Source organism: Cydia splendana, chromosome 13 (assembly GCF_910591565.1).
Source record: "Cydia splendana chromosome 13, ilCydSple1.2, whole genome shotgun sequence".
Classification (NCBI taxonomy): domain Eukaryota; kingdom Metazoa; phylum Arthropoda; class Insecta; order Lepidoptera; family Tortricidae; genus Cydia; species Cydia splendana.
The window spans coordinates 15,392,427-15,419,414 of NC_085972.1; the positions used below are offsets into that span (position 1 = coordinate 15,392,427).

A 26,988-nucleotide genomic window follows, 5' to 3' on the forward strand; every position below is an offset into this window, starting at 1 on the left:
GAATCCCCGTAAAAGTCTTAACAGCCTATCGCACCGCGTCATATCTTTCTCAATCGCACTTATGGGTACGGCGCATTAAGCTCGCCGTGCGGTGCGGTAGTCTATTACGGCTATAACACAATACTTCTGGCTAGAAATAAGGATGTGTACCAGTACCAGTATATTTTGGCCCACTACATATTGATGTTTAAACTAGGAGTTTGCCAGCGAGCTATGGAGCGCAGCATATTAGGTGTAAAATTAATGGATCGTATCGGAACACCACGCTGCGCTCCAGAACAAAAGTAGTCGACGTAGCTCGGAAAGCGGCAAAGCTAAAGTGGGACTGGGCTGATCATATCTACCGAATGAGCTGTGGGCCAAGATCACCACAGAGTGGCAGCCCAGATCAAAACGAAGATTTGGCAGACCACGTCGGCGATGGTGAGACGAGTAAGACTTCTTTTTAAAGGAATGGCCAGAGACTGTACAGGATGCTTTGTATGCTCCCAATAATGTGATAGGCCGCTTAGCATATATATATTATATTACTCTTTGCCGCTTAGCCTTGTTTGTAAACTATACTCACTGCATGGGTATACCTATACCTACTTTTTGCTCACAAGTCACATGTCAGTCTGAAGTTACTGATTGATCTAGATCTAGATGACAGGATAAAAATATTGAGTTTCTAAGTGCATTCAAAGTTCAGGTAAGGATTTATCATCATCGTAGGACAGGTTTATCTGCAGCTGGTTGTACGGATAATAATGGTGATACCATTTTATTAGACAGGCATCCGGTTTTCTATCCCATAGCCCAGTATTTACTCCATCGCTTACACCAATAGCCTAGTTCATTTTAGATTCCATTAACTCTTAATAGTCCTTACAGCCTTACCTACACCAATACACCCTGGTTGCTTCTGCGTGCCTCCCGTACTCCCATGACATTGGCAAGGGCAGCATTCGCTCAGTGTAGGTACCCCTTAAATTTCGTTAAAGTATCAAAACCATTTACTGTCTGTTTTGCTTTCAGCATATTGTAAGGTGTTACGCTATTTATACCTAGTAACTGCAATTTATCGACATATCGGACATACAGTCGCAAGATATGTTTGATGACGATATTGATGATTTAACCATTGGACAACTTCAAATCCAATTAGTTGGCAAGGTATATCCCAAACCTAATTTTGAACCACGGTATTTAAAATTAAATGCTGACGAAAATTATGACAATGACGAAGAGAGGATTAACGCGTTAAATGCCGTGATTGAAATTAAAGCTCTATGGGAATATGTCGAAAAGGAAGCATTACATAATTATTCATTGATATATTCCAAGTTATCAATTCCATTAAGTAATAGAATGAAAGAGACATGTCAAAGACACAAAGAAAATTTTGCTGTATACGATAGAATAACAGAAGCTTGGCTTATAAAACCAGGAAAACCTACATATAATTATTGTTACAATGGAGAAGACTTTGTAGATTTTATAGATGCTAAAAATGAGAATACTAGCCAAAGATTATCGCTTGTGGGGAAATACACAATGGTAATGCAGGAACCAAACTTGCTGGCAGCAACTGATGCTTCTCGTTCACTTTTTCCTGGATTCGTAATGCCGAATATTAGGCTGACTGTCGGGGTGCCCGGCTGCGGGAAGACGAGGCACATCATCTCGAACCACAGTCCGGGCAGTCTGGTGCTCACGTCCGGCAAAGAGGTAGCTGAAGATATCAGGGCGCGTATGGCCGACATAAAGGGCGGTGACCCATCCCACTACACTCGGTGTTACAGGACCATAGACTCGTATTTACTTAAACAGCCGGGACATGTTTTTCTACGTGTGGGTTGACGAAGCGCTCATGGAGCACCCTGGGAAACTGTTCCTCGTGTGCCTGTTCACTGGCTGCCGACAACTGTGCTTGCTGGGCGACCGCAATCAGCTCGGATATATCAACAGAACTGACGCAACGTTGATGTATAACAAGTCCTCGAAATTCTTTAAGCCTACCGGAACCTTAAAAGAGTCACACAGATGTCCAGTCGCCGTAATGGCCATCTTGTCTAAAAAGTTTGACTACGACGGACGCGTGTATTCAGCGTCGAATGTTCTGCGCAGTTTGAAGTGTAAGAAATTTACAACGCTTAAAGATGTTCCGAGATCGGAGGGTACAAAATATTTGGTGTTTAAGCAGGCTGAGAAGAAACAAATGAAGGAGGCTGGGTACGACGTGTCGACCGTGCACGAGTACCATGGCAAGGAGGCAGCGCGAGTAGTGCTGGTGAGGATGTCGCGCAACTTGCAAGAAGCCCTTTATAAGTCAGAGCCTCACCTGATTGTGGCCATGTCGCGACATAGAGAGTCGTTCATCTACTACACGCCTGTTAGTGATGAACTAGCAGAATTAATCGACGTGTCGATGTTTACTGATGCCGAGCTAAAAAAATATCAATATATACCTGTACTACCTGTAGCTGTACATTACGCGCATAATGATATAGTCCTTATTCGTCTTGTACTTCAATATCTTTCAACTCAACCACATCTCCTCAGTCTCCTAGCATCCCAAACACAATTTTATAATAAAAATTTAACTGACACAGCAAAGAATCCTCGACCAATTCTTCCTTTGCCGTTTGAAACTTCCGATGACCCTCCTGAAATGTATTTGCCTTCTAGTAGCTCCTACCATTCTCAACTAACTCCTTATTCGCCTCCTAAAAACTCCGGTCATACTACGGCTATTACTTCTTTTCAACCTGAGGATTCACAGTATATTCCGGATAGCATGTTAGGTGCCTCTACGCTCGATGACGAACTTACCATTTTTGTAAGACTTACTTTTATGTTAATTATTATGTATGCCTTTAAACGCATTATTTCGGAAATTGTAAGAACATTATTTGTAGTTGTGGTAGCATTAATGTTAAAACGTATGTTTCCTTCTTTCTAATTATGCTATTGAATATAACTTGAAATAAAAGAGCATTTATTTGTATAAAGTTTTCGATAACTTTTTTCTCTCGTCGGTACAGCTCGGAAACGCTATATTACCTATTGAAATTTTTCGGAAAAGTCCATTTTCTCATGTAGAGACACGTTCTTTACTTTTGTGTTGCATGGTTAGTAAGTAAGTTTATTGGTCGGGAGCAAAGGGCGACGCCCGACTCGACCCTACTCTACTGCTAAGGCATTAATGGTCTTAAAAGAAGTTTCTGGACATTCTAGTTTAGGTTCTTCTTGTATTAGAAAGCATAAATAGTAAATGTTGATGCAAGTACGCAAGGAATGTCTTTATGTTCGAGTCGCGAGATGTGTTTCCTGAGCCACTTAGCCTAACAAAAACACGTTTATAGTAAAACATGTAAGTATTCTGATGGTAACTAAGATGTGTTGCAATAAAGGCAGGCCTCCGTCACACGCTCAAGGCCACGCGCTATATGCCTACCGCTCGGCGTATCGTCGACGATACAACCGACAGAGGGCCGCCGAACGCCCGCCTCAGCGGCCGCACCGCATTGCACCGCGCGTTTCCCGCGCTTATGCTTCGAAATGCCGAAACCACGTAATTATTGTGCAGTAGATGGGTGAAAAAGTAAAAAAAACAAAGGAAAAAGCCTATAATAAAAATTCATCTTTTTATGGCGCGCTAAAGGTCCCTGAAAGTTTAATAATTATATTGAAGGGTTAGAAAAAGTATTTTTAAATAATTTTGACGACGTAATAATTAATCGGCCTGGTAGCACCGTATTACAACTTTTAAAAACCGTTGATTGTCCGTTGCTTTGCTCCTGAATATTTATTAAAATTATTTACGCGATTTAGGATATTTTCAACTACTTATAAAATTTTAATAACAGAGAATTCCGAGAAGTGAAAAAATTATAAATCATTATATTAAAACTAAAACATATTTGATTCGCAACATTCGTTTTATTACAATAATCATCATAGGTAAGGTAGCTACAACCCTAGCGCATTCCTTACGATGACGCGTTGGCACGTGACTCGAACGGCGGGCAACACAGTCTCGACTCTTTGTGCGCGTAATTATGGTACATTTCTTCTTGTCCTGAGCAGCAGGTATTATTATTAAGGTTCTGTAGGCTATTATAGCGTAGGTATTTTTGCTTGTTTGGGAATGAGGTATCTGTTACGTAGTAACTATTTATTAATCTGTGACACAGTCTCGACTCTTTGTGCGCGTAATTATGGTACATTTCTTCTTGTCCTGAGCAGCAGGTATTATTATTAAGGTTCTGTAGGCTATTATAGCGTAGGTATTTTTGCTTTTGTTTGGGAATGAAGTATCTGTTACGTAGTAACTATTTATTAATCTGTGATAAAGGCTACTTTGGTGGTCACTATGTACTTGATGCTGACTGTGTAGGTATTTTATAGTCTTATTACTCTTATTAGGAGACGACTGAAGTATTAATATTCGTATTATTAGTAGGTAAGTATTAAAAAAAAGAAAATCACGTTTTACGACAACAAATTATATTACACATAGTGTATTTATAAATAAATAACAAAATATTTGCTTAAATAGTGTTCAATAGAAGTGGCTACAAATAGTAGAAATGTAAAAAAGGTGTATTTCAATTTGTACTTTCCGAAAAAAGAGAATAGTTTCATTCCTAGTCATAGAAATATAAGTCGTTTTTACATTTTTCCGCCACTTGTACAAACATTAACACACTTAACTGACTTTTGGTAGATCTTATCTCATTGCAATAAAGCTTAATTACGTATGGCCAGAACCACCCGAGTCCCTTTACTTAAGCCCGAAGGGTATTTCACTGTTCAAACATTTTGTAGGGCAAATCAGCTTCTTAAATGTCCTTCGTTGCTAAGGTCATGCTTAGTTATCCAGAAAAATAACTTTTATAATCCTTATTTCGTGGTATTTAAATTTATCAAACATGCATTTTGTGGTATTCCTATGCTATTTCCAAATTGAACCACCTACTAAGCATGTTAGTGGAACCCGATATAACATTTATTGTCACACTGTGCCACTATTGTCCCTTGGAAAATAGGACGGAATAATAACAAAAAAAAATGTCACTTCTACGGGACGTAGGGTCTGTTGCACGAAACTGTCTCTCACCGTTATACTTTCGCTAAATATTGCATGGGAAGTTTCATGCTTCACAGCTGAGTGAAGTTGAACCGTCCAGTAATTCCGCCGTGCTAACAACATATGCAGTAATCGTAGTTGAAAAGTCATGCAATTGTCTATCTTGTTCTCTTTGAATAAGTTCTTTATTTAAACGATGATTTTCATGTATACAATAAGCAGGGCAGAATTGTGGTTGGAACTCGTCCAATTTTTTGGTCATTTTCCGCCACTTGTATATATGTATGTAGTGGTAACTGGCCCTTAGACGTCACTTTTACCAGGACTCGCGGGGTTAAAAGTTGACTATAGACCGACCGCTTAAATGAGTCCTCGCCTGCGCGGTACGGGGGCGACGGGGTAGGACGACTAAGGGCTGATTTAGACGGCGCGCGAACTCGCATGCGATTTTAGTTACATTGCGGACTATTGGTTACGTCTAATTCAACCGACCGATCAAAACCCGCAATGTAATGAAACTCGCATCGTCTAAATGAGCCCTAAGGGTGGCGGGGAAGGTGCGGGCGGCAGGCGTACGGCGCCGGTCGGTCTATATGAACGCTACGTGCCGTTGTCGGTCCCGAACATCTTTCTCAGAGCGTCCTTGTCTTCGCTCTCCTTATCCTTCTGCAGTTTCCTTATGTGCGCTAGCTCCTTGTCCACCGTTGGGCCCATCGTGGGGTTGAGGGTTCTCAGCCGGAGGAAGTCCTCTTCCGCGAGCGACGGGTTCCACGCTCCGACGTGGGCTTTCGCTCGTCTGTATAGAGCTTTTTCATTGTCTGTAAGGTAAGGTTTACACATTGAAAGACTTAACTCATTTGGGTTCTTATCATTCAAGCTTAGAATAAATTAATAAAAGTGGAAAAAATTACTGCCTTGGGTGAGACTTGAACTCACGGCCTCTGGATCGATACTGCAGCGCTCTGCCGACTGAGCCACCAAGACCTCATCCATAGCCAGCGAACCTTCCACCTAGTCTAGGGGACCCTAGCGACATCTACCGTAAGAGCGTTAAACTTCTTAAACGGCCACCGGAGTTCCAAGTCATGTTAGAAATTCACCAGTTAGGGCTGATTAAAAGCTCATTTAGACGGTGCGAGAACTCGCATGTGAGTTTCATTACATTGCGGTATTTGATTGGTCGGCTGAATTGGATGTAAGCAATAGTCCACAATGTAACAAAAATCGCATGCCAGTTCGCGCGCCGTCTAAATCAGCCCTTACGATGTGCTACCCATACCAACCCATACTAAATTAATTTTTAACGAGCAGAAACGTATGCGAACGATGATATTAAGCTTAGAATAAATTTAAGTCTTCTTAGCATTCTCCGTAAAATCAAGTGTAATCCGTGAAATGTAATAAATGACTGCAGTTTAGCGTCAATATAATTATATGACAAACTAAGTATCAATTCTTACGTCGCGCCGACTATAAAGCACGCATACCTTTGTCGTGTTCCAGCACGGTGTTGCAGTGTTCGATGACCGCGTAGTACTCGCCTTTGATGAGTTTGCACTGAGCGTAGTTCAGTAGTAGGGGCAACTTTATTTTGTTCAAGTTGATCCATTCCTCGTCACATTTTCTTTCTCTGTTGAAAAAAATGTTTCAATGGCAAAGGGGCTGTCCATAAATTACGTCATCGATTTTTGACCCCCCCCCCCCCCCTATTATCATCCAAAAATCATGCTTCAAATGACCCCATTTCCTCCTACTTCATGCTACCGTCATCCGATGTCCAGACCCCCCCCCCCCTAATTTGAAATGACGTAATTTATGAATAGCCCCAAAGTATAGTAATTACTTACATTTTGACTTTGGTAAGCTTTCATGGTAGCTCCAATTGTAAGCCCTAAAAAAGGGTTTAGAGTTTTAGAGAATAGTGCAACTTTACGTTGGGCTACATATTTTCTTCTTATGACATGACAGTAATGCAAATCTTGACATCATAATATGGGGTTGGCCGGTCGAAGTATTTAGCAGATGGGGCCATCATAGCTTGCCCTGTCAATCCATAGAATTGTGTCAAATTTTGTTTTTATAATGCCCTGGATGGCCAGCCCTTTAAGCCAAATCTCATAGAAAAAGGGGCAAGCTATGATGTCGCCATATATGCAAACTTTTGACAGTTGCCAACTCCATTGGATCTATCTCTACTTGTTGGTTTGCCTATACAAGCAAGCAGAGTGGGCGACGCCCATGTAGCACTCCTGGTGTTGCTGGCGTCCATATGCATTGGTGACGTGGTAAAGAAAAAAGTTAAGTGTCACAAGACAAAATAGTCAATATACCTTATCATAAGCTGTTCGCAAATAGCAATGGCCTTTGCGTACACGTCCTCCGCCTCGTCATATTTCTTCTGCCCGTACAGTTGGTTCCCCTTCTCCCGGAGGCTGGGCACCAGCTCCAGCCGCTCTTGCGAGGAGAGCTGCCACACTTCCTTCTCGTACTCGTCGGCTCTTCCCACTCGAAGCAGTTCTACGACACAATTTGGTTTGACCAACACAAATTGGTTTGACCAACTATATGTACCTTATCATAAGCTGTTCGCAAATGGCAATGGCCTTTGCGTACGCCTCCTCCGCCTCGTCATATTTCTTCTGTCCGTACAGCTGGTTCCCCTTCTCCCGGAGGCTGGGCACCAGCTCCAGCCGCTCTTGCAAGGAGAGCTGCCACACTTCCTTCTCGTACTCGTCGGCTCTTCCCACTCGAAGCAGTTCTACGACACAATTTGGTTTGACCAATACAAATTGGTTTGACCAACTATATGTACCTTATCATAAGCTGTTCGCAAATAGCAATGGCCTTTGCGTACGCCTCTTCCGCCTCGTCATATTTCTTTTGTCCATACAGCTGGTTCCCCTTCTCCCGGAGGCTGGGCACCAGCTCCAGCCGCTCTTGCGAGGAGAGCTGCCACACTTCCTTCTCGTACTCGTCGGCTCTTTCCACTCGAAGCAGTTCTACGACACAAGATTGGAAATAAGGGCGTCCGCTAGCTGGCGCGGTTGCACGCAGCGGGTTAAGGAAAAATAAGATTTTGGAAAAAAAAAATTTTTGGTACAAGCTTTTATCGCTGACTGTACTTTTCTTACGACAGACAACTAATACTCATCGAGACGATTCTAAAAACCCCTAACACAATTAGGTTGCGTTGTTTCATCCCAGAATTCCTATGGCGACCTCCTGTCTCCATCATCAGATCAGGTCGACAGTACCATATTATTGTATTGTCATCAGAACTACATACAGCTGCCAATTTTCATGACGCTACGATCCTTGGAAGATGGTTAAATTAGTTACCTTAGATTCCATTACATCGACCTAATAAAAGCTTGTTAAAGGCCACCTCCTGTCTCCATCATCAGATCAGCTCGATGGTACCATAATATTGCATTGTCTTCCGATTTATAACATGCATGCAAAATTTCAGCTCAATCGGAAACCGGGAAGTGGATCAAATTTAACTTTCAAGATTTGATTACATAGTTACATACAGGTCGACCTAATAAAAGCTTGTTAATAGTGCAACGCTAACTGGCGCGGACGCGTGCGACGGACCTACAGTGGCACCCGCGTGCGTGCGACCGCTACATGCACCCAACCCCGCTAGCGGACGCCCTAAAGGATACTTGAGGATGCCACCTGTAAGTCGCGGTTTGGACGTCAGTGCATAACCTAAGGCCTAAGGCCCAGCCATACAAGAAAGTAATCCAAAAGGACCATGGGCAACTTTGTATGGAGCCTGGACCCAACGCCAACCGAAATGAGAGTAAGGTAATTAGATAGGTATTTCTATGTACTTCATTTTGTTCTAAGGGCACCAAGCGGAATTCCATTGCAGAAATGAGATATTGGTAGTTTAGCCAAAATGTCGTCACCCTTATTACTTAGGCAATAGAGACTGAGTAAGTAAATTAATTGCTGCAGGGTAGATGTTGGTGCACCGCCGGGCGAGCACACCGAGGTTTTGTGCTCGTCCTGCGGTGGACTCTATTGCCTAGGTAATAAAGGTGACGACATTTTGACTAAAATACCAATTATTCAGTTCTGCAATGGAATTCCGCTTGGTGCCCATAGAACGAAATAAAGTACAGAGAAATACCTATCTAATGACCTAACTCTCAACTCTGTTGGTTTTGGGGCAATTTTGACGCATAGTCCTTTGCCGGTGAAATTTGAACACTATAGGTTGGAAATATAATCAATTTTGGTTTGGGTGATCATTGACCGAAACAACAAATGCAACTTTATTCCGATTGAAAATGATTTAAATTTTATCAAACAGAGTACAATAGGTCAGGACACTTGATCGAGTTCTATGTTTGATTGAACCTCCTTTCGGCTTCCTGCTGCCAGCCGACGTCCACTACTCCAAACTGTATTGTTACCCTTTTTACCCTTGTTACTCAAACTACGTTTGTTCAGAGGGCTGGGCCGGCCGGCCAAAAAATTCGTTATCTACCTTTCCATCGCTCGAATATGCAAGAGCCAATAGAGAGGCAGATAATGATTTTCAATTTTTCGATGTTGGTGGTAGGCCCTCAGTTCAAGTCAAAGTTATACTCTAAGTCCAAGTCCAAGAAGAAACCATGTGGCTTTCCATCAGAGAAGGTTCCTTATGCACATGGAGCATAAGGAACCTTTAGGCATGGAACACCACATATGATGAATCCAAGTATTTCAACTGGTAATTTCTAGGTCAATTTGTCTGCTCATAGCCCCATGTCGCCCAAATCCAATGTTTAATTTGTATTTCATTTTTATGTGTACTGTTTTTCTTTGTCTCCTTGTAGTTTTTTTTTTATTTTGTAGTTTCCCAGTGCCATGGTTTTACTGTAATGCTGTGTTACTTATTTGATCAATAAAAAAAAACAAAATTGCAAAATCGAATATTGGTGACTGTTTCTATCTATCACAGAACCCTTGTTTGACCTGCTGAGATGGGAAGTTTATTTTCTAAATCTGTTTAACATACCTATGATGAATTCTAAATCACACGGCTCCTTCATCAAACTGTCCAAGTCAGGGTAACCAATGCCTTCTGTGTGCAATGTCATAGTGCATGCATGTTTCTTTTTACTAGTCTCCTGCCCGAGCTCCCGCAAAGTTTTCGATACAAATGGATAGCTGAAGACTAGCTGAAAAATATAATATAAGCAAATATTTATATCCTCTTAAGGCCCAGCCATACAAATGAAACATCCAAAATTTGCCATTGAAATTTAAACCTATACTGTAGGAAATATAGTTGATTTTGTGTTGTTGGAAAATTAAACAAAAGAAAGCAAAAGCGACTCTGTTCCAATTGAATAACTGAAGTGGTACTATAGGTAGGACCTTGGGCCTTAGGAGGACATGTGACGTTATAATTTAAAGGGACCTTATTGTAGATGGCGCTTACGCCATTATTAACGATGCTCAGATATAAATACAATGCCGCGCAGTGCTGTGCGGTGTAACCGCCATTGACAATAAGGTCCCTTTTCATAGATAATGCCCCATATATGGTTTGTTTAGTTTTGCAATGATAGATCTAAAATTGAAATATGTATGCCATGATTTCTGGATGAGCCCTTATATATGAACAGCATCAGTTTTCTAACGATATATTCATATAACGAAGTATTTTTACTAATGTCACATCACCTAGTAATATCATCTAAATTATTTGGGAAATGGTATTCAAATTTCAGAAACTTAACCTTGCAGACTCATGTTTTTTAAATCTGTAACATAAATGTAGACCAAGTGCTGGCAAATAAGTTGAGAATAGTCAATCAAGTACATAGATAACATAGCATAAACATAGTTTTGTATGTATTAATTAAAAATTAGCATACTTCTTTTTTAACAGTAAAGCTGGCCACTTCACCAACAGCCATCATTATGACTATGGACTCCCAGACCTCCAGCTTGAACTTGTGACCGATGACTAGAACCATAGGCTCCTTCTTGCCAATCTTCCTGCTGTCGTCAATGAGGACTCTCTCTTTCCCACACTTCCATGTTTGAAAATGAAAGTGAACCTGGAAAGGGCAGTAAATATTTCAATGTGAAAAATCCACTGCAAATGTAATTGCATGTGCTTTCTTCAGAATTATAATTGACGAACCTACATTGGGGATTCTGGCAAGTTTACTACCAGAAATACAATGTTACATTGCATACCTTCGAAACAAATATAGTTTGGCTAACTAACTTTGCAATTGCAGAAGATTGCTGTGGTCTTCTTCTATGAATGAGTACATAGTTATTATAAAATTTATAAAGAATAAATTAATATATATTTACCTTGCTTCCATCAGATATTGGTTTGTATTTCTGCCCAGCGTGAATTACATTTTTCACGATAGGTGCTGAATCACCCATTTTAAACACAAATATGTATCTAGGCCTCACTGATTATGGGAATAGTAACTTGTGATGTGATTAAAATCTACAGTACAACCTCAAATCCAAAAGAAGTCGAGGACTACGGAAGATATAGATAATATTTCGGCTTGTTATTAGTCGATACACAGATTACAATTACATTTTTATGTATATTATATTAATTCACAACGAGTCATAAGTCATAACAAGCAAGAGATTCAAGAGAAAGATAAGATAAGGAAAATCAACCAATTGACATTTCTAATAGGCAGTTTACATTCGCGGCTCCTGGCTCGGCTCGTGGCTCGGCTCGCGGCTCGTCTCGTGGCTCGGCTCGCGGCTCGTCTCGTGGCTCGCAAGCTTCTCGCAAGAGAAGAAGAATGCATTTGGTTTGTAGAAAAATAGCTAATTACTAATATATATTTTAAATATGATTGATATTAATTAAATTATATATGCGCTGAATCTGAATACTCATATGGCATAAAAAATAAAAATTACTATAAAAAAAATTTGTCTCTATCGATTTACAATCGATCCGATTATTCTTTACGAACAAATCAGTCACAGCTTAAAATAATCAATTATTAAGTAATATGTTATCATTAGGAGACTACAGTTTTATCATTTTTATTGACTTAAAAATCTTATTTTACATACCAAAAAAAAAATACTTTTGAAAACAGACCTTTTTCAATCGATACCTTACTAATACTGTGGCAACATTAACATGTAGAAAAAAAAGTTTACTACCAACAACACCAACGCCAAATTTGATAGGTGGTGGACGGGTGAAGTGAAAGAAAACTCATTTTAATTCCACTCTTTCTATTCGTATTTGTGTAATTTTAAATAAAATTTGAGAACTTAATTTCGTTAAATAATCCTCAGACTGTAAATTCCCGTTGAAAGAGCCGGACGTGTAGATAACAATGGCTGATTTTCTGGAATCTGAAGCGGAGGAGAGCGAGGTTAGTCTAAAGATCTTGGTTGTTTTGCGTTTTTGATTACGAATACATTTCTTAGCAGTGTTCTTGATTATGTTGTTTGGATTTGTGGTGTACTAACGAAGTTCTTGTATTTTTAGGTTGAATCCGATGACGAGCAACCAGCAGAGCGTAAAAAGCCGAAGCGTAAAGCTGCAGTCCAGAGTGATGATGAAGAGGAGGATGAAGAAGGTGAATAAACGAGCCACGTTTGTCCTTAGCATTGATTTCATAGTTATTCGAATCTATTGAGCAATATAGATTCTCAAAATTCGAGGAGTATGTTAAGACAGCAAATATAAGTAGGGTTATTTTCTAATGACACACTTTCTTATTGTGTGAAGTATTGGTGCTTACTTTGGAACCGTTAGTAATTTCTTTTGGAGTTTTTGAGAAAAGCCAGTTTATATATAGTTAATTTGTGTTAGTTTAACAGAGCAAAATGTTGGCAGAACCTAGTTTAATTCATAAGAATCTCATTTTCTGCATATCTATTTGGAAGAGTACTTTCTAACCTCCTTCTGTGGCCCCAAGGTCTGCATATATACATCTATAAAAACTAATATTGGCAAGGCCAACACAAAAATGTAAATTAAATTACTAATTTCTTGTCAAATTTTATTAAAAATCTTCTGAAGTGACATCAGTCACCTCCATTAGTATTTAGTTGCCTTATATAATAATCTTAGACTAGCTAGCATTTTATATTTCTCTTTATTCATTTCTCATCTTAAGTTAGGTTATTTATAATATGAATATAAAAGTAAAATATAAAAACACTTACAAAACAATAAAAATTAATATAAACACATTATAAAAAACCTAACCTAGGGTGCCGCCAGCAGCGGGGCAGGGCCCAAGCTACCGGTGGTCAGGGCCGCAGAGAGAGGAACCGGCGGACTATCCGCGCCGTGTCCAAGATCACCGCCTTCTGCATCTGACCCTTGATCCAACCACCTAGCGAGAGTCTCTCAAGATGTTGGTCGAGACTCTTCGCTATTAGACCGTTCACTGAAACGACTATCGGGACAATGATCGTCGAATCAACATCCCACATGGCGGTTATCTCGTGAGCCAAGTCTAGGTACTTACTGGACTTGTCCTTCTCGGCTTTCACGAGATTCTCATCATGGGGGATGGTGATGTCAACGAGCACGGCCCGACGTTGCGATCGATCTATTATCACGATGTCAGGCTTATTGGCTACAATAGTCCTGTCAGTGATGATAGATCGATCCCAATAGAGCGTGGCACGACCATTCTCGAGAACAGGCGCAGGTAAGTACTTGTAGTACGGTACTTCGCGGTCCACAAGGCCGTATAGAAGAGCAAGTTGCTGGTGAATAATCCTGGCTACGAGATTATGTCTGTGCAAGTACTCGCCGTTAGCAAGATGAGAACAACCGGAAATGATATGCCTGAGTGACTCTCCGGGACGGCGGCATGCCCGACAAATGTCGACCGTACCGTCCTTCAGGATATATTTCCGATAGTTGTTCGTCATCATCACTTCGTCCGCAATTGCACAGGCAAAACCCTCGGTTTCTCCGAAGAGGTCCCCGAATCGTAACCAGTTCACCGACGCGAGCAGGTCCACGTCGGGTCCCGTGAGGGCCTTGTAGAACCGCCCGTGTAGCACCTTACTCTCCCATGCCGCCTTGCGATCCGCACTACTTAGTACCACAGGTTTGCGCCAGTTCTCGTTTGCCAAGGAGAGCGGCGTTAGGTTCCTGTCTACTGCCACCACATCACGATGCATCCCACACTCGTTGTTAAGGAAATAATTCCTGAGATTGTACACCTCGCGGTTGTGAAGATCCTTGGCATTTAGGAAGCCTCGGCCTCCACACTTCCGTGGGATGTACAATCTCATAACTGACGAGCGTGGGTGTAGCATGCGATGTGTGGTGAGCAGTGATCGGACCCTCCGATCCAGGGCGTCCAGCTCGGTCTGAGTCCACCTTAGTATGCCAAAGGAGTATGTGAGTAGGGGCATTACCCAGGCGTTGAAGGCGCGCACTTTGTTGCCTCCTGACAAAAGACTGTTAAGGACTTTTGTAAGCCGACTGAAAAAGCGCTCCTTCACCGACTGTCTAATACCCTCGTCCTCAATACCCAACGACTGTGACATACCAAGGTATTTATAGGTTTCTGATTCAGAGATAGATCTGAAAGACATTGTCTCAGAGAGTTGTAAATTTCTTGATATATTATTATTATATGCAACTTATAATATCCCACACTTACACATATATATATTCACACTATAAGGAATGGTACGCACACAACACCATGTTATGTATAAATATGAAACTGTCTGTGTAATTCCATTAATTCCATTTGCCTTCTATTCAATTGTGAGTTATATAGAGTCAGACCAAGCTAACTCGGCAGCAATTTTGATAGCACAGACTGTGCCAGTCTTATTATCAGAGATCGGCGGGAATTAGCTATTTGCCTTGTAATACGACGTAAGACATGTCAAATTATAAGGTAAATAGCTCACCCCCGCAAATCTCTGGTTATTATCAATTATCAAAATTATTGCTGAGTCAGCTTGGTTGGATTCTACATGCAGTATGAGACTTATGTTTAACCTTTTAACCACTATAGAATTAATTTTCATCGAGCTTGCTCATGTCGCTGGTGGTACGAAATTACACAAAGTTTTGTCTTATCAGACAGCAGCGAAATGAGCCCAATTTTGTTTGTCTTATATATCGGTATGGCAGTTAAAAGGTTAATATTATGTCAAAAAAATGAAAATTTAAACAATTGGCTAATGGCTAGCCATTTTATTACCTCTGAAACTAAAAATCTGTAGTAGTTTACTGATGTTAATATTATATAATAGGCCTATGTCAAAGACAGCCTGACAAAGGAAAATAAACAGAAAAGAAAAGAGTAGAAACATAAATAAATAAAACATTGATAGTTGTAAAAGAAAATGTAAAAATGTATACGTCAGGAATAAAGGCTATTTCAATTCAATTCAATTCAATATTATATTACAGATGATGAAGACAGACTCAGAGAAGAGTTAAAAGATTTGATAGACGATGCGCCTATAGATGAAGACAGTGACGGGGAAGACTCGGATGCCAGTGCTGGACCAAAAAAGAGAAAAAAAAGTGATGACGAACTGGATGACAGGCTAGAGGATGAAGATTATGATCTCATCGAGGAGAACCTTGGTGTAAAAGTTGCTAGAGTAAGTTTTGCTATAAATCATAGGAAAATTGAACTAATCCCAATAGGCTTACAGATGTAGTGAATAATTGTTTTCCATCATATTTTCTCATGCTATGAAATGCATAAGAAAGCCCTATGTTCTTTGTCTATTTTTTTTACAAACTTGTTTCTTGTGTTCCCTATACTCTGTATCTTTAGGTATTTAAATAAAAGTAAACAAACAATTTGTACATTCTCGGGTAGTTATAACATTTATTGGTTAACCAACCAAATACAAAAGCGCCTGGATCTGTCACTGAACGACCTGACTTTAACCTACATTATTTGATCATGTAATGTTTTCATTTACCCTCAACTGGCTTAAGGAGCCATTTGAGGGTGGATTTTGTTTACTTAAATACCTAAAGATACAGACTTTAGGTAATAGAATAATCACAGATTCTCCCAATGCTGTCATAATGTATTGAAATCTGAAGTTAGTTAAGATTGATTTTGTTGTTGATAGAATAAATTCAAGCGTCTGCGCCGTTTGGAGGACGACGATAGCGACAATGAAGGGGCCGATGACCCTGAGCTGGAGAGAGAAGTCATCGCCGAGAAACTGTTCGTTGCTGGCTCTGATGAGGTAGTGTACATTTATAAATGGACCGTGCTATCTTTGCACGGAGCTGCAGAATTAGCTTAGATGAATTCTAACTGGAAACATATACCAAAATTTAAGTTACAAATTCTTGGAGATGGATAACACTATGGAATAACACTATAATTTGCTAGTGGCTCTGAGTAAGATTTTGTAATCAAGGTACTTCATCATCATTCTCTTGCCCTTGTCCCATTCACTTGGGGTACTCAAGCTCAAACTCAAGGTACTTATAAATTACATAATTAATAAGAAATGCATTTATGCTATGAAGTTTTTTTCCCCAAGTTTTTTCTAATAAGTACTATAAATTTACATTTTAAAATAAGAAATTTAGTAAACAAAAATTCAGTAGGTGCCGAAAAAATTCGAAAACAACAATAATATCCCGATTTTATTTATATTTCTGAACGTTACGCACATGTACCTAACATTACTTTGACAGTTGTAGTTTCATAATACCAAAAAGAATAGATAGTATCAAAAAGAATAGATAGTATAGAGGGGTCCTGTCATTGTAAATTTTGTAGTCACTGTAAATTTACTGCCATCTATCGACACACGACTAAAATTCAAATGAAAACGTAGAAAGTTATCAAAAAATGTATATATATGGATAAATGATTTTATTATTTTTATATCATTTTGATCCATGTTCATTCACTGATATCTATGTGTTAAAATTGTTAAATATGAAACGGTGTCGTCACGCCATCTAGCCGAGGATAGGCTAAAGGTGTGTGCGCCATCTATTCGAGAATGACTTTTACTTGAATTCCGAGGCACGTTTTTTCCTTAGACTTTATTCGTCTTATACGAAGTTACATATGTCTTTGATAGTATAGAGGGGTCCTGTCATTGTCAATTTTGTAGTCACGGTACATTTACTGCCATCTATCGACACACGATTAAAACTTAAAATAAAATTGTAAATGTCCAAAATAATCAAAATATGTTTACGGATAAATGATTCTTAATTTTTATTGTTCCATACTGACCCATGTTCTTTCACTGGTATGTGTCAAAATTGTTAAATACCAAACGGTGTCGTTAACGCCATCTAGCCGAAAATAGGCCAAAGGTAATGGTGCCATCTATTCGAGAATGACTTTTCCTTGGCCGTCTGAGGCACGTTTTTTTCTTAGACTTTATTTATCTTATACGGAGTTATATATATCTCTGATAATACCTATCTGATTCCCTAGGTTTTTGTTGTGCAACAGTTACAATATTCACACGAATCATTCATTACAATAAAAATAACCATATTTACGGAACTATTACTAGAGCCGAAAAAACTGACATTATTAAATTTGACATTATTAGTGTAGCTATTTAAAAATAATGTTAATAACATAAATTGGTTGCCCTAATTATCGTTGGAGTGATAAAATCTAAGGGTTTTAACTCCAACGTGAATAGGGATCAGGCATTATCTTCCTTAGAAACTAAGACCTTTGAGCAAAGCTATTTGATATACCTACTTAACCTTTTGAACGCCACAGACGGCAATTGACGTCAACGTAAAATCGTGACAACGACGCCATTTGACGTCGATCGTTTTTTGAAAATCACCTTTTAGGTTGGCATTATTTATTCACAAAACTAAATTTTACCCCGGTGGCGTCAGTGGCACGGCAAATGGATGCGCCGTTTGGCGTTCAAAAGGGTAATAAGTATATTTACGCGGAAATGGCCGCGCGAAATAGCTCGGTCTGTGTAGACGTGCCTCGGGCCAAGTAAACGTACTCGCGGCTACAATGCCTCAGGCGAGCACGTCTCGCTGCTTCGCGCGGCAATATTCTCGCGAGGCGGCGTTCTGTGTGGACGCGTCTAACCACCGACATTGTCTCCTCCAGGAGGATGAGAACCGGTCCGAGTCCGCAGCCCCCCGGGAAGTGGAATACGACGAGGAGGGCGAGGACGGTGAATCGGACGCCGACGATTTCATCGTCGACGACGACGGCAAGCCCATCGCCAAGAAGAAACGGAAACCTATATTTACTGATGCGTGAGTAGTATAACCTTATCTATAGTTTCTTGAGTGGACGCTGGAGAGGCGTGTGGCGTTTATGTTCAACAAATGCAAACGTATGCGAGCGGCTTGAGTGCACGCTGTTTCAAACACTTGGAAGCTTGACGCCACGTTTCCCCCTCAGTCGAATGCTCAACACTGAGGCTATACCTTAACCACAGGTCGATTCACAAGAGCTGGCACGAAAGGAATGAATGAGTGAATGAAAATATGTATGTGTATATCACAGTAACCAATAAAATAGTGGCTCTGACTGTATACGGATACAGAGGGTCTACCGCGAACAACATTCGACGTGTTGCCTCCCTGTCACACTTGCGTACAAATTTACAAGTGCGACAGAGAGGCAACACGTCGAACGTGGTTCGCGGTAGGCCCTCAGGTGTCACTCATACAATGAAATTCTCGTTCATTCCATTCATATCAGCTTTCGGGAATCAGATTGATTCCCAAAAGTCTCACACTTAAGATGATAATGGACCATTTCTCCGTATCGACGTATTCTTATTTTTCCTAGGTGGAGATTGAAATTAACTTAGTTAACTTATTATCTCAAAAAAGTTATACTGGAAACAGGTAGTCTACAGGACGCAGTTATGCGTTAGAGAGAGCAAACGTTATGACTCTTATGACGATGGCGTTCTGCGCCATTGATATATACTTCATAACATTATTCTAGTTACCAGTTTAAGAACATAATATAAATCAAAGTCAATTCGGCAGGTCTTTACAAGAAGGCCAGGACATATTCGGCGTCGACTTCGACTACGACGAGTTCGATAAGTATGGCGACGAGGATTCAGAAGAGGACGATGAGGAGGACTTGGACCAGTATATTTCTGACGACGAGGAGGAAGGTGACAATCTGGACTTTATATTTGTAGTAATAAGGACTAAAATAAGTTAACTGCAATACGAAAACTGTATCGTCCGTGATAGTATATTTTATAATATTTTAAACTTCCGCGTTTTGAACACATATTAACTCACATTTATAGACGGGTCTAACGCGAATTTTATTCAATTACCTTGATTTACCGACGTTTCGACACAGGTTTCACTGGTCGTGGAGTCAGCCGCGACCACGACCAGTGAAACCTGTGTCGAAACGTGGGTAAATCAAGGTAATTGAATAAAATTCGCGTTAGACCCGTCTATAAATGTGAGTTAATAGTATTTTTTTTTTTCTAAATATTGTGTAATCGCTAGGAGACATCACAGCACAGTCTCTGCTTAATACATAACTAATAGATTAAATATAAAAAAAATGCCTTACATAATTTTGAAAAAGAGCTGATACACTTCAAACTGCTGGATCGATTTCTATGAAACATAGCTAAGAACCACTGCAAGAAAACTCGCTTTTACGTAAAAAAAAATCGCTTCGAAATGGGCCCATCCTTTGGAGAGCTACGATGCCACAGACATACAAACATTTTCGTAAAACATAACACCGTGCTTTCATAACACTTTGCATAACAGGTGAATCGGATATTAAAAATAGTAAAATTTGTAGTTTAGGCTTTTTAGTACTCCCGTGTCTTCCTTCTTCCTCGCGTTATCCCGGCATTTTGCCACGGCTCATGGGAGCCTGGGGTCCGCTTGACAACTAATGATGAACCCATGATTTGACGTAGGCACTAGTTTTTACGAAAGCGACTGCCATCTGACCTTCCAACCCAGAGGGTTAACTAGGCCTTATTGGGATTAGCCCGGTTTCCTCACGATGTTTTCCTTCACCGAAAAGCGACTGGTAAATATCAAATTATATTTCGTACATAAGTTCCGAAAAACTCATTGGTACGAGCCAGGGTTTGAACCCGCGACCTCCAGATTGCAAGTCGCACGCTCTTACCGCTAGGCCACCAGCGCTTCAAGTACAAGTTCAAGTTTTTTAGTACTCCCGTGTCTACGGTTGGTAATAACTCCTTGTATTGTTTTAGGTGAAAGGAAACGCACAAAGAAAGGCAAGGCAAAGCGTCCAAGCAAAAAATCCATCTTCGAAATATACGAGCCCAGCGAACTCAAGAGGAGCCACTTCACAGACCTAGATAATGAGGTTAGTACCCGTTTTAAATGACTGTAGACACTAGAGTTGAGGTCACGCACACATGTCACGTAATGTTCTAAATTCATCTGTTCCTTTACTAGAGTTAGACCAAGAAAAGTCTGCAACGGTTTTGATAGCACACGCAGTGCAAGTGTTATTTTAAACGTCAAACTTCTATGAAATTATGATGTATAAATAACAGTTGCACTGCGTGGGCTATCAAAATCGTAGCAGACTTTTCTTGGTCTAACACTACCTTCTTTTTGCATTGACATCAACTCCCCTGCCAATATCTATGTGGGACATGTATTAACAACCATGGGCCGATTGCATAACAAACTACAACTAATATTACAAGTGGAACTCCTTTTCTAATTTCACTTATTAATAACAGTTGCACTGCGTGGGCTATCAAAATCGTAGCAGACTTTTCTTGGTCTAACACTACCTTCTTTTTGCATTGACATCAACTCCCCTGCCAACATCTATGTGGGACATGTATTAACAACCATGGGCCGATTGCATAACAAACTACAACTAATATTACAAGTGGAACTCCTTTTCTAATTTCACTTATTAAATCCCGCTTGTAATATTAGTTGTAGTTTGTTATGCAATCGGCCCCATACCATAGTTTAAATTTATGTCTAATTATTGAAGATCTCCGAATTCTAGGAAAGGCTCTTAAGTATCATTCAGACACTTTAAAAAATTCCAATTAAAATATACTAAAAATATTTTCACAGATCCGCAAAACTGACATTCCGGAGCGCATGCAAATCCGCGAGGTGCCCATCACCCCCGTGGCCGAGGGCAGCTCTGAACTGGAAGACGAGGCCGAGTGGATATACAAGCAGGCCTTCCTCAAGCCACCCGTCTCAAAAGCGGACTCGCAGGAGTCCCGCGAGAGGACTCGACGGTCAGTATATGAAAACCTCACTATTAAAAATATTTTTAAGAAGGTATGTAGTCAGTTTTAAGGGTTCTCAAAGATCAACCACGCATAAGTGGATCTTTTAATATTTTTACAGTACATCTGGTGCTCCATTACGACACCCCGTGCTATAATGAGCACATTACGTAACTACGTCGAAAATTAGGGCTATATGTACTGTAAACCGTTGTACGATACACGTGCGCATAGGTAACTCCCTTCGGTTGTGTTTTACAATTCGCCACTCGTTGCGAATTTCGCACTGAATATTTTATTTACGATACAAATAGGACCTAATGTACTTTTTATCTAACAGTCTATCTCACCGCGAGATACTTTCGTTTCCATTTACATTACATACAAAAAGTCAGTTAATTAGATATTTAGAACTCCTGTATTCTTTTTCTCGAGAAGTTGATGCGGCTGATAGGTACGATCTTGCGTATTAAATCTTAGGTATTTAATACGCAAGATCGTACCTATGGTTGTTTACTTACTGCTTACTGCTAGCCTTTCTCCGCAGACGTTTTGTCTGGTTGCCCTTGGCATAGGCCTCTCCCATATTCCTCCACGCGTCCCTGTCCAGAGCCTGTCTTCTCCACAAGGCTCCAATCACCTGCCTGAACTCGTCTTCCCATCTCATTTTTTGTCCACCATCATTCCTTTTTCCGTCTCTTGGGTACCATGTTGTGATGTCTTTTGACCATTTTTCTTTGTCTCGGAGCATGTGGCCGGTCCACTTCCACTTTAGTTTTTCCATGGTGTGGTTTACGTCGATTATTTTTGTTCTCTTTCTAATGTCCTCCAGTTTTATTCTATCTCTAAGATCGTTGTTTAAGCGAATGTTAAAACGAATTTCTATTATCTTCAGGGGCCCAAGCACAGTGGTGAAGATCCGGCAGGCGCTGGACTTCATGAGGAACCAGACGCTGGAGGTTCCGTTCATAGCGTTCTACCGCAAGGAATATGTGCAGCCGGAGCTTAGCATCAATGATCTTTGGAAGGTCTACAAGTATGATGCTAAGGTATGTTTGTTTAACCTTTTGGACGCCAATGACCGATATACATGTATCCGCACCGCAAGTCCAACGCCAAAGACGGATTAATCGGTCACAGACCACAGAGCAACATAGACCTACGTGTATATGCATAAAGTTCAATTTCAATTTTGACACTTCGGTGACGTGGCGTCCGAGTGACAGGTTTTGTGTTTGGCACGGCGTGAAAAAGGACAACTTAACCTTTTTCACGCCGTTCTACTTGGTTACTAAAACTTTCTGATGACACAGGAAGTAATTTGGGGAACAGGATCCAAACTTCAAAATCCTGTCAATATCTGTCCAAGTCGAGCAAAACAAAGAGGCACGGCCGTACCATCCTTTTCTCGAAGCGATTCAGGCCATTTTCGACGGCCTGTTATTTTGTGCTTTTGAACTTTTTGTGAAACAATAAACATTAATTTAAATGACAATGACAAATCCTTTTCGCTAAACTATGTCTCTTATATGCTAGAGCATTATTCACAACCCTTAAATCCCTCAGACATTTTGGACCAAGGAAAATCGCAGGTTTTCAGTAATTAAACCTTAATTTTTGAAAGCAGTTTTTTATGCAATCTAATTAATTAACGATCATGCAGTAGAAGTTCTTTATATTATATTAAAGAAGTGCTAAATAAATGCTTCTTTCGCAGTGTCTTCTAATTTTTAATTAAAAACGTTTTCATTGCCCAGTGGTGCCAACTAAAACAGCGGAAGGAAAACCTGCTCAAACTGCTGGAGAACATGAGAGAGTTTCAGCTGGACAAGGTGATGCAGAACCCCGACGCGCCCATACCCGAGAACATGAGGCTCATCAAGGACGAGGACATTGACAGGTTAGTTCCAGTAACCACTGTTGTGCAATCGTAGTCGCTGTGAACCCTTAGTCATACGTACCCACCACCAAAACAGCGCAAGTAGAACCTCTCCAAAACAACGCAAGGAGAACCACAAACTGCTGGAGAACATGCGAGAGTTTCAGTTGGATAAGGTTATGCAGAACCCCGACGCTCCCATACCCGAGAACATGAGGCTCATCAAGGACAAGGATATCGACAGGTTAGTCCCAGTAACCACTGTTGTGCAATCATAGTCACTGTCACATGAACCCTTAGTCACATTAACCCGCCACCAAAATAGCGCAAGGAAAACCTGCTCAAATTGCTGGAGAACATGCGAGAGTTTCAGCTGGACAAGGTTATGCAGAACCCCGACACGCCCATACCCGAGAACATGAGGCTCATCGAGGACGAGGATATTGACAGGTTAGTCCCAGTAACCACCACTGTAGTCGCGCGGACCAACGCTCGCGCCGCCGGGCACCGACCGCGATCAGAATGTATAGACTTGAATGAATCTGTTTTGGATGACAGCGGCGCACTGTGGGACGAAATTCGGCTCTCATTGACATAGAAACCGAAGTTGTTATTTTTATGTTTTTTTGATTGAAATAGGTTTTGGCATTGTTATGGTAACCTATGAATTTTAGACGATTTGGAATGAAAATTGTCGAGTTACGATTTTTTTTCAAAAACTAATGTATGGAGCAGGAACAAGAAATCATTATTACTCAAGAACTGCAAAACAAACCGTAATATCCTCGCAGGTGGTTATACTACGAATTATTTGTGATTTTTTGGCATACTACGTATATCCGTCACGGTTGCGGTTTTTTTTTTAAATCATTGATTGTTTCTATGGAGAAAGCACAAAAACCAAAGTCATTATTTAAAGATTTTTTGATTGAAATGGGTTTTGCTTAGTGTGTTTATGCAAAATTATAAGTCTCTAAGTAAGTCTCTAAGTCTCTCTATAAACTCAAACACGCACTTCATAAGCAATACAAAAAAAGTGGCTCTGAGGATGACTACAATAAATTTTCAAATAGTAGAATGAAATTAAAATCAGCAATTTCACTAGCACACGACCAGTATCAAGATCAGATGCAGCAAAACTTGGCAAAGGATCCTAATCATTTTGGAGTTTCATAAAAAAGAAAAGAGAGGGCAATAACTGTATTAAACTAATGGACGATGGTGGAAGGGTCTTATCACAGCAAGAAGCTGCCGATGAATTTGACAACTTTTTTTATTCAGTGTACACCTCTAGGCCCGCTACACTTGACCCTGCAGTCGCCAGCGCTACGGCATCGCCTAATAGCACGTATGTACACATTCACGAGCTACAGGTGGCGGAAGTGCGCCGCGCGCTGGAGAAACTACCGTCTAAACGCTCTGTGGGACCGGACGGCATTCCCCCCTTTGTATTAAAGGACTGTCGCTCGGTGCTAGCAGAACCACTGTGTCATTTATTTAATATGTCGTTAAAATCTGCCACCTTCCCGGAACAATGGAAATTGTCGCGAGTAGTACCAGTACCGAAGGGAAGTGGTGGACCAAAAGCAAGTAATTACAGACCAGTTGCAGTGTTGTGTGCGCCTGCAAAAGTTTTTGAGTCCGCTGTACAAAGGTCATTACAGGAACAGGTCAGTTGCCAGTTGTCAGACGCTCAATACGGATTTCGGGCGGGACGCAGTACTGGGGGAAACTTGTTGCACCTTATGTCTCGGGTGGCACCTGCGGTGGACGCCGGCGGTCAGGTAGATGTCACTTATTTCGACTTTAAGAAAGCTTTTGACATGGTAGACAATGACATCTTACTGAAGAAGCTGGCGGACGCGGGGTGTACGCCGCATACCCTTGCATTTTTTGCAAGTTATATGCGGGGGAGGAGCCAGTACGTGGACTGCGCCGGCAACAGGTCAAAGCCATACTATACTAGGTCCGGGGTCAGTCAAGGAAGTAATCTGGGTCCGTTACACTTTGTACTAATGATCAATGATCTGCCTAGTGTAGTAAAAAACGCGGACTGTTTGCTCTTTGCTGATGACCTGAAACTGGTGCGTCAAATTGAGGATGTATCGGACTGCGTCAAGTTGCAAAATGACATTGATCGAGTGGTCCAATGGAGTCACGACAATAAATTGCACTTTAATGTGGCTAAATGCTCGTCGATGTCCTTCAGCAGATCCTACAGCCCGATACATCATCAATACCTAGTAGAAGGGGCGCCGATGGAGCGTTTGACGGAAGTGCGAGATTTGGGGGTGCACTTTACCGCAGATCTTTCCTTTAGGCACCACATTAGCACTATTTGCAAGAAGGCTTATAGGAACTTGGGATTCGTTCTGCGGCAGTGTCACGGGTTTTCCAACATAAGAGCTATACGCGCACTGTACGAAGCCCTGCGGGCTCAGCACGGTTCCATTTTTATCGACTATCACTATGCGCGTCCCTTTTGCACTTACATACTTGTTAGAACGTGACAGGCATGGTGACAAGGGATAAACACGCGACCGTGCTAAGCCGCCTGGTCAGAAGCCACATGGAGAGCAGTTCTTGTGTTTGGAGCCCAAATGAGGCGAAATACAAGTTTATGCTAGAACGAATCCAAAATAAATTCATCAGGTTCTTGTACCTAAAGTTGTATGGAGTGTATCCCTTCTATCCTCGAATGTATCCAACCCTGTTTGTGCTCGGAATGGTGGGATATGACCAGCTAGAGGTTAGAAGGGAATTGGCACTAGCCTCTTATATATTTAAGCTAGTGCGAGGAAAAATCAGTAACCCAGAGTTACTAGAGACGATAGGTGTTTATGCGCCGCCACGGTACGTGTGGCGGAGGCGCAGACCGCCTCTACTGGTTGAGCCGCACGCGCGCACCGGATTGATGCGCACGGCCCCTTGGACGAGAGCCACCAGCACATTTAACCAAGTTGCCAATCGAACTGACTTATTTAACTGTTCTGAAAGTGAATTTGTAAAGGTTACATTGTTTGTGTTGTGTTATTCTTAGCTTAGTTATAGTACTTATAGTATATACCTAATAATAGCCTGCCTACACTATCGCATTGGGAAACTGTTATGATAGCTGTAAGATTTATTAATTAAAAAAAAAAAAAAAAAAAATGTTTCAGACGATTTGAGTTGAAAATAGTAGAGTTATGATTTTTTTTGAAAAAAAAAAATGTATGGAGCCGGAACAAAAAATCAAGATATCTCAAGAACCGCAACAAATACGGTAATATCCTTGCAGATGGTTATTCTATGAATTATTTGTGATTTTTTGGCATACTACATATATCCGTCACGGGTGCGGTTTATTTAAAAAAAAATCATTAATTGATTTTATGGAAAAAACACAAAAACCAAAGTCAACATATTACGATTTTTTTTATTGAAATGAGTTTCGCCCAGTATGTTTATGCTAAGTTATAAGTTTCAGACGATTTGAGTTGAAAATAGTAGAGTTATGATTTTTTTTTCATACCCATAACAAATATTTTCAAAAAATCTATTTCGTCAGGAACCTTTCCCGAGTTATGGAAGAAGGCCTTAATAACCCCAATCCACAAGGGTGGCGATTCTCAATTAGTCACTAATTACAGCCCAATCAGCAAATTAAATATATTTGGTAAGGTTTTCGAAAAAATTGTCACAAATGAAATAACTGCAACGATTTATCAGCACATATCAGAACATCAGCACGGTTTTTGCCGCGGTCGCAGTGTTGACACAAACCTTCTCAACTTTTCTGACTTTATTCTAAATAAAATTTCTTCCGGCT

At 40.6% G+C, this 26,988-nt stretch overlaps 2 protein-coding genes across 2 annotated transcripts in view; one reads left to right on the forward strand and one right to left on the reverse strand.

Moving 5' to 3' along the window:
* Nucleotides 1–4,540: 4,540 nt before the first annotated feature.
* Nucleotides 4,541–11,709, reverse strand: LOC134796252 (aryl-hydrocarbon-interacting protein-like 1). The gene is made up of 6 exons (XM_063768300.1): nt 11,405–11,709; nt 10,954–11,139; nt 10,089–10,251; nt 7,405–7,591; nt 6,562–6,704; nt 4,541–5,892 (listed from the first exon to the last, which is right to left on the reverse strand). The coding sequence occupies exons 1-6, from the start codon at nt 11,480–11,482 to the stop codon at nt 5,675–5,677; spliced, it is 975 nt and encodes a 324-aa protein (XP_063624370.1). The 5' UTR covers nt 11,483–11,709; the 3' UTR covers nt 4,541–5,674.
* A 510-nt stretch (nt 11,710–12,219) lies between these two features.
* LOC134796180 (transcription elongation factor SPT6) overlaps nt 12,220–26,988 on the forward strand; it is a 39,853-nt gene continuing 25,084 nt past the window's right edge. The window contains exons 1-10 of the mRNA XM_063768164.1: nt 12,220–12,456; nt 12,573–12,663; nt 15,486–15,682; nt 16,169–16,288; nt 18,163–18,314; nt 19,062–19,195; nt 20,282–20,397; nt 21,135–21,307; nt 22,194–22,347; nt 23,056–23,198. Coding sequence (XP_063624234.1) covers nt 12,418–12,456; nt 12,573–12,663; nt 15,486–15,682; nt 16,169–16,288; nt 18,163–18,314; nt 19,062–19,195; nt 20,282–20,397; nt 21,135–21,307; nt 22,194–22,347; nt 23,056–23,198 — 1,319 coding nt within the window. The 5' untranslated portion in view covers nt 12,220–12,417. The remainder of the gene's footprint in view (nt 12,457–12,572; nt 12,664–15,485; nt 15,683–16,168; nt 16,289–18,162; nt 18,315–19,061; nt 19,196–20,281; nt 20,398–21,134; nt 21,308–22,193; nt 22,348–23,055; nt 23,199–26,988) is intronic.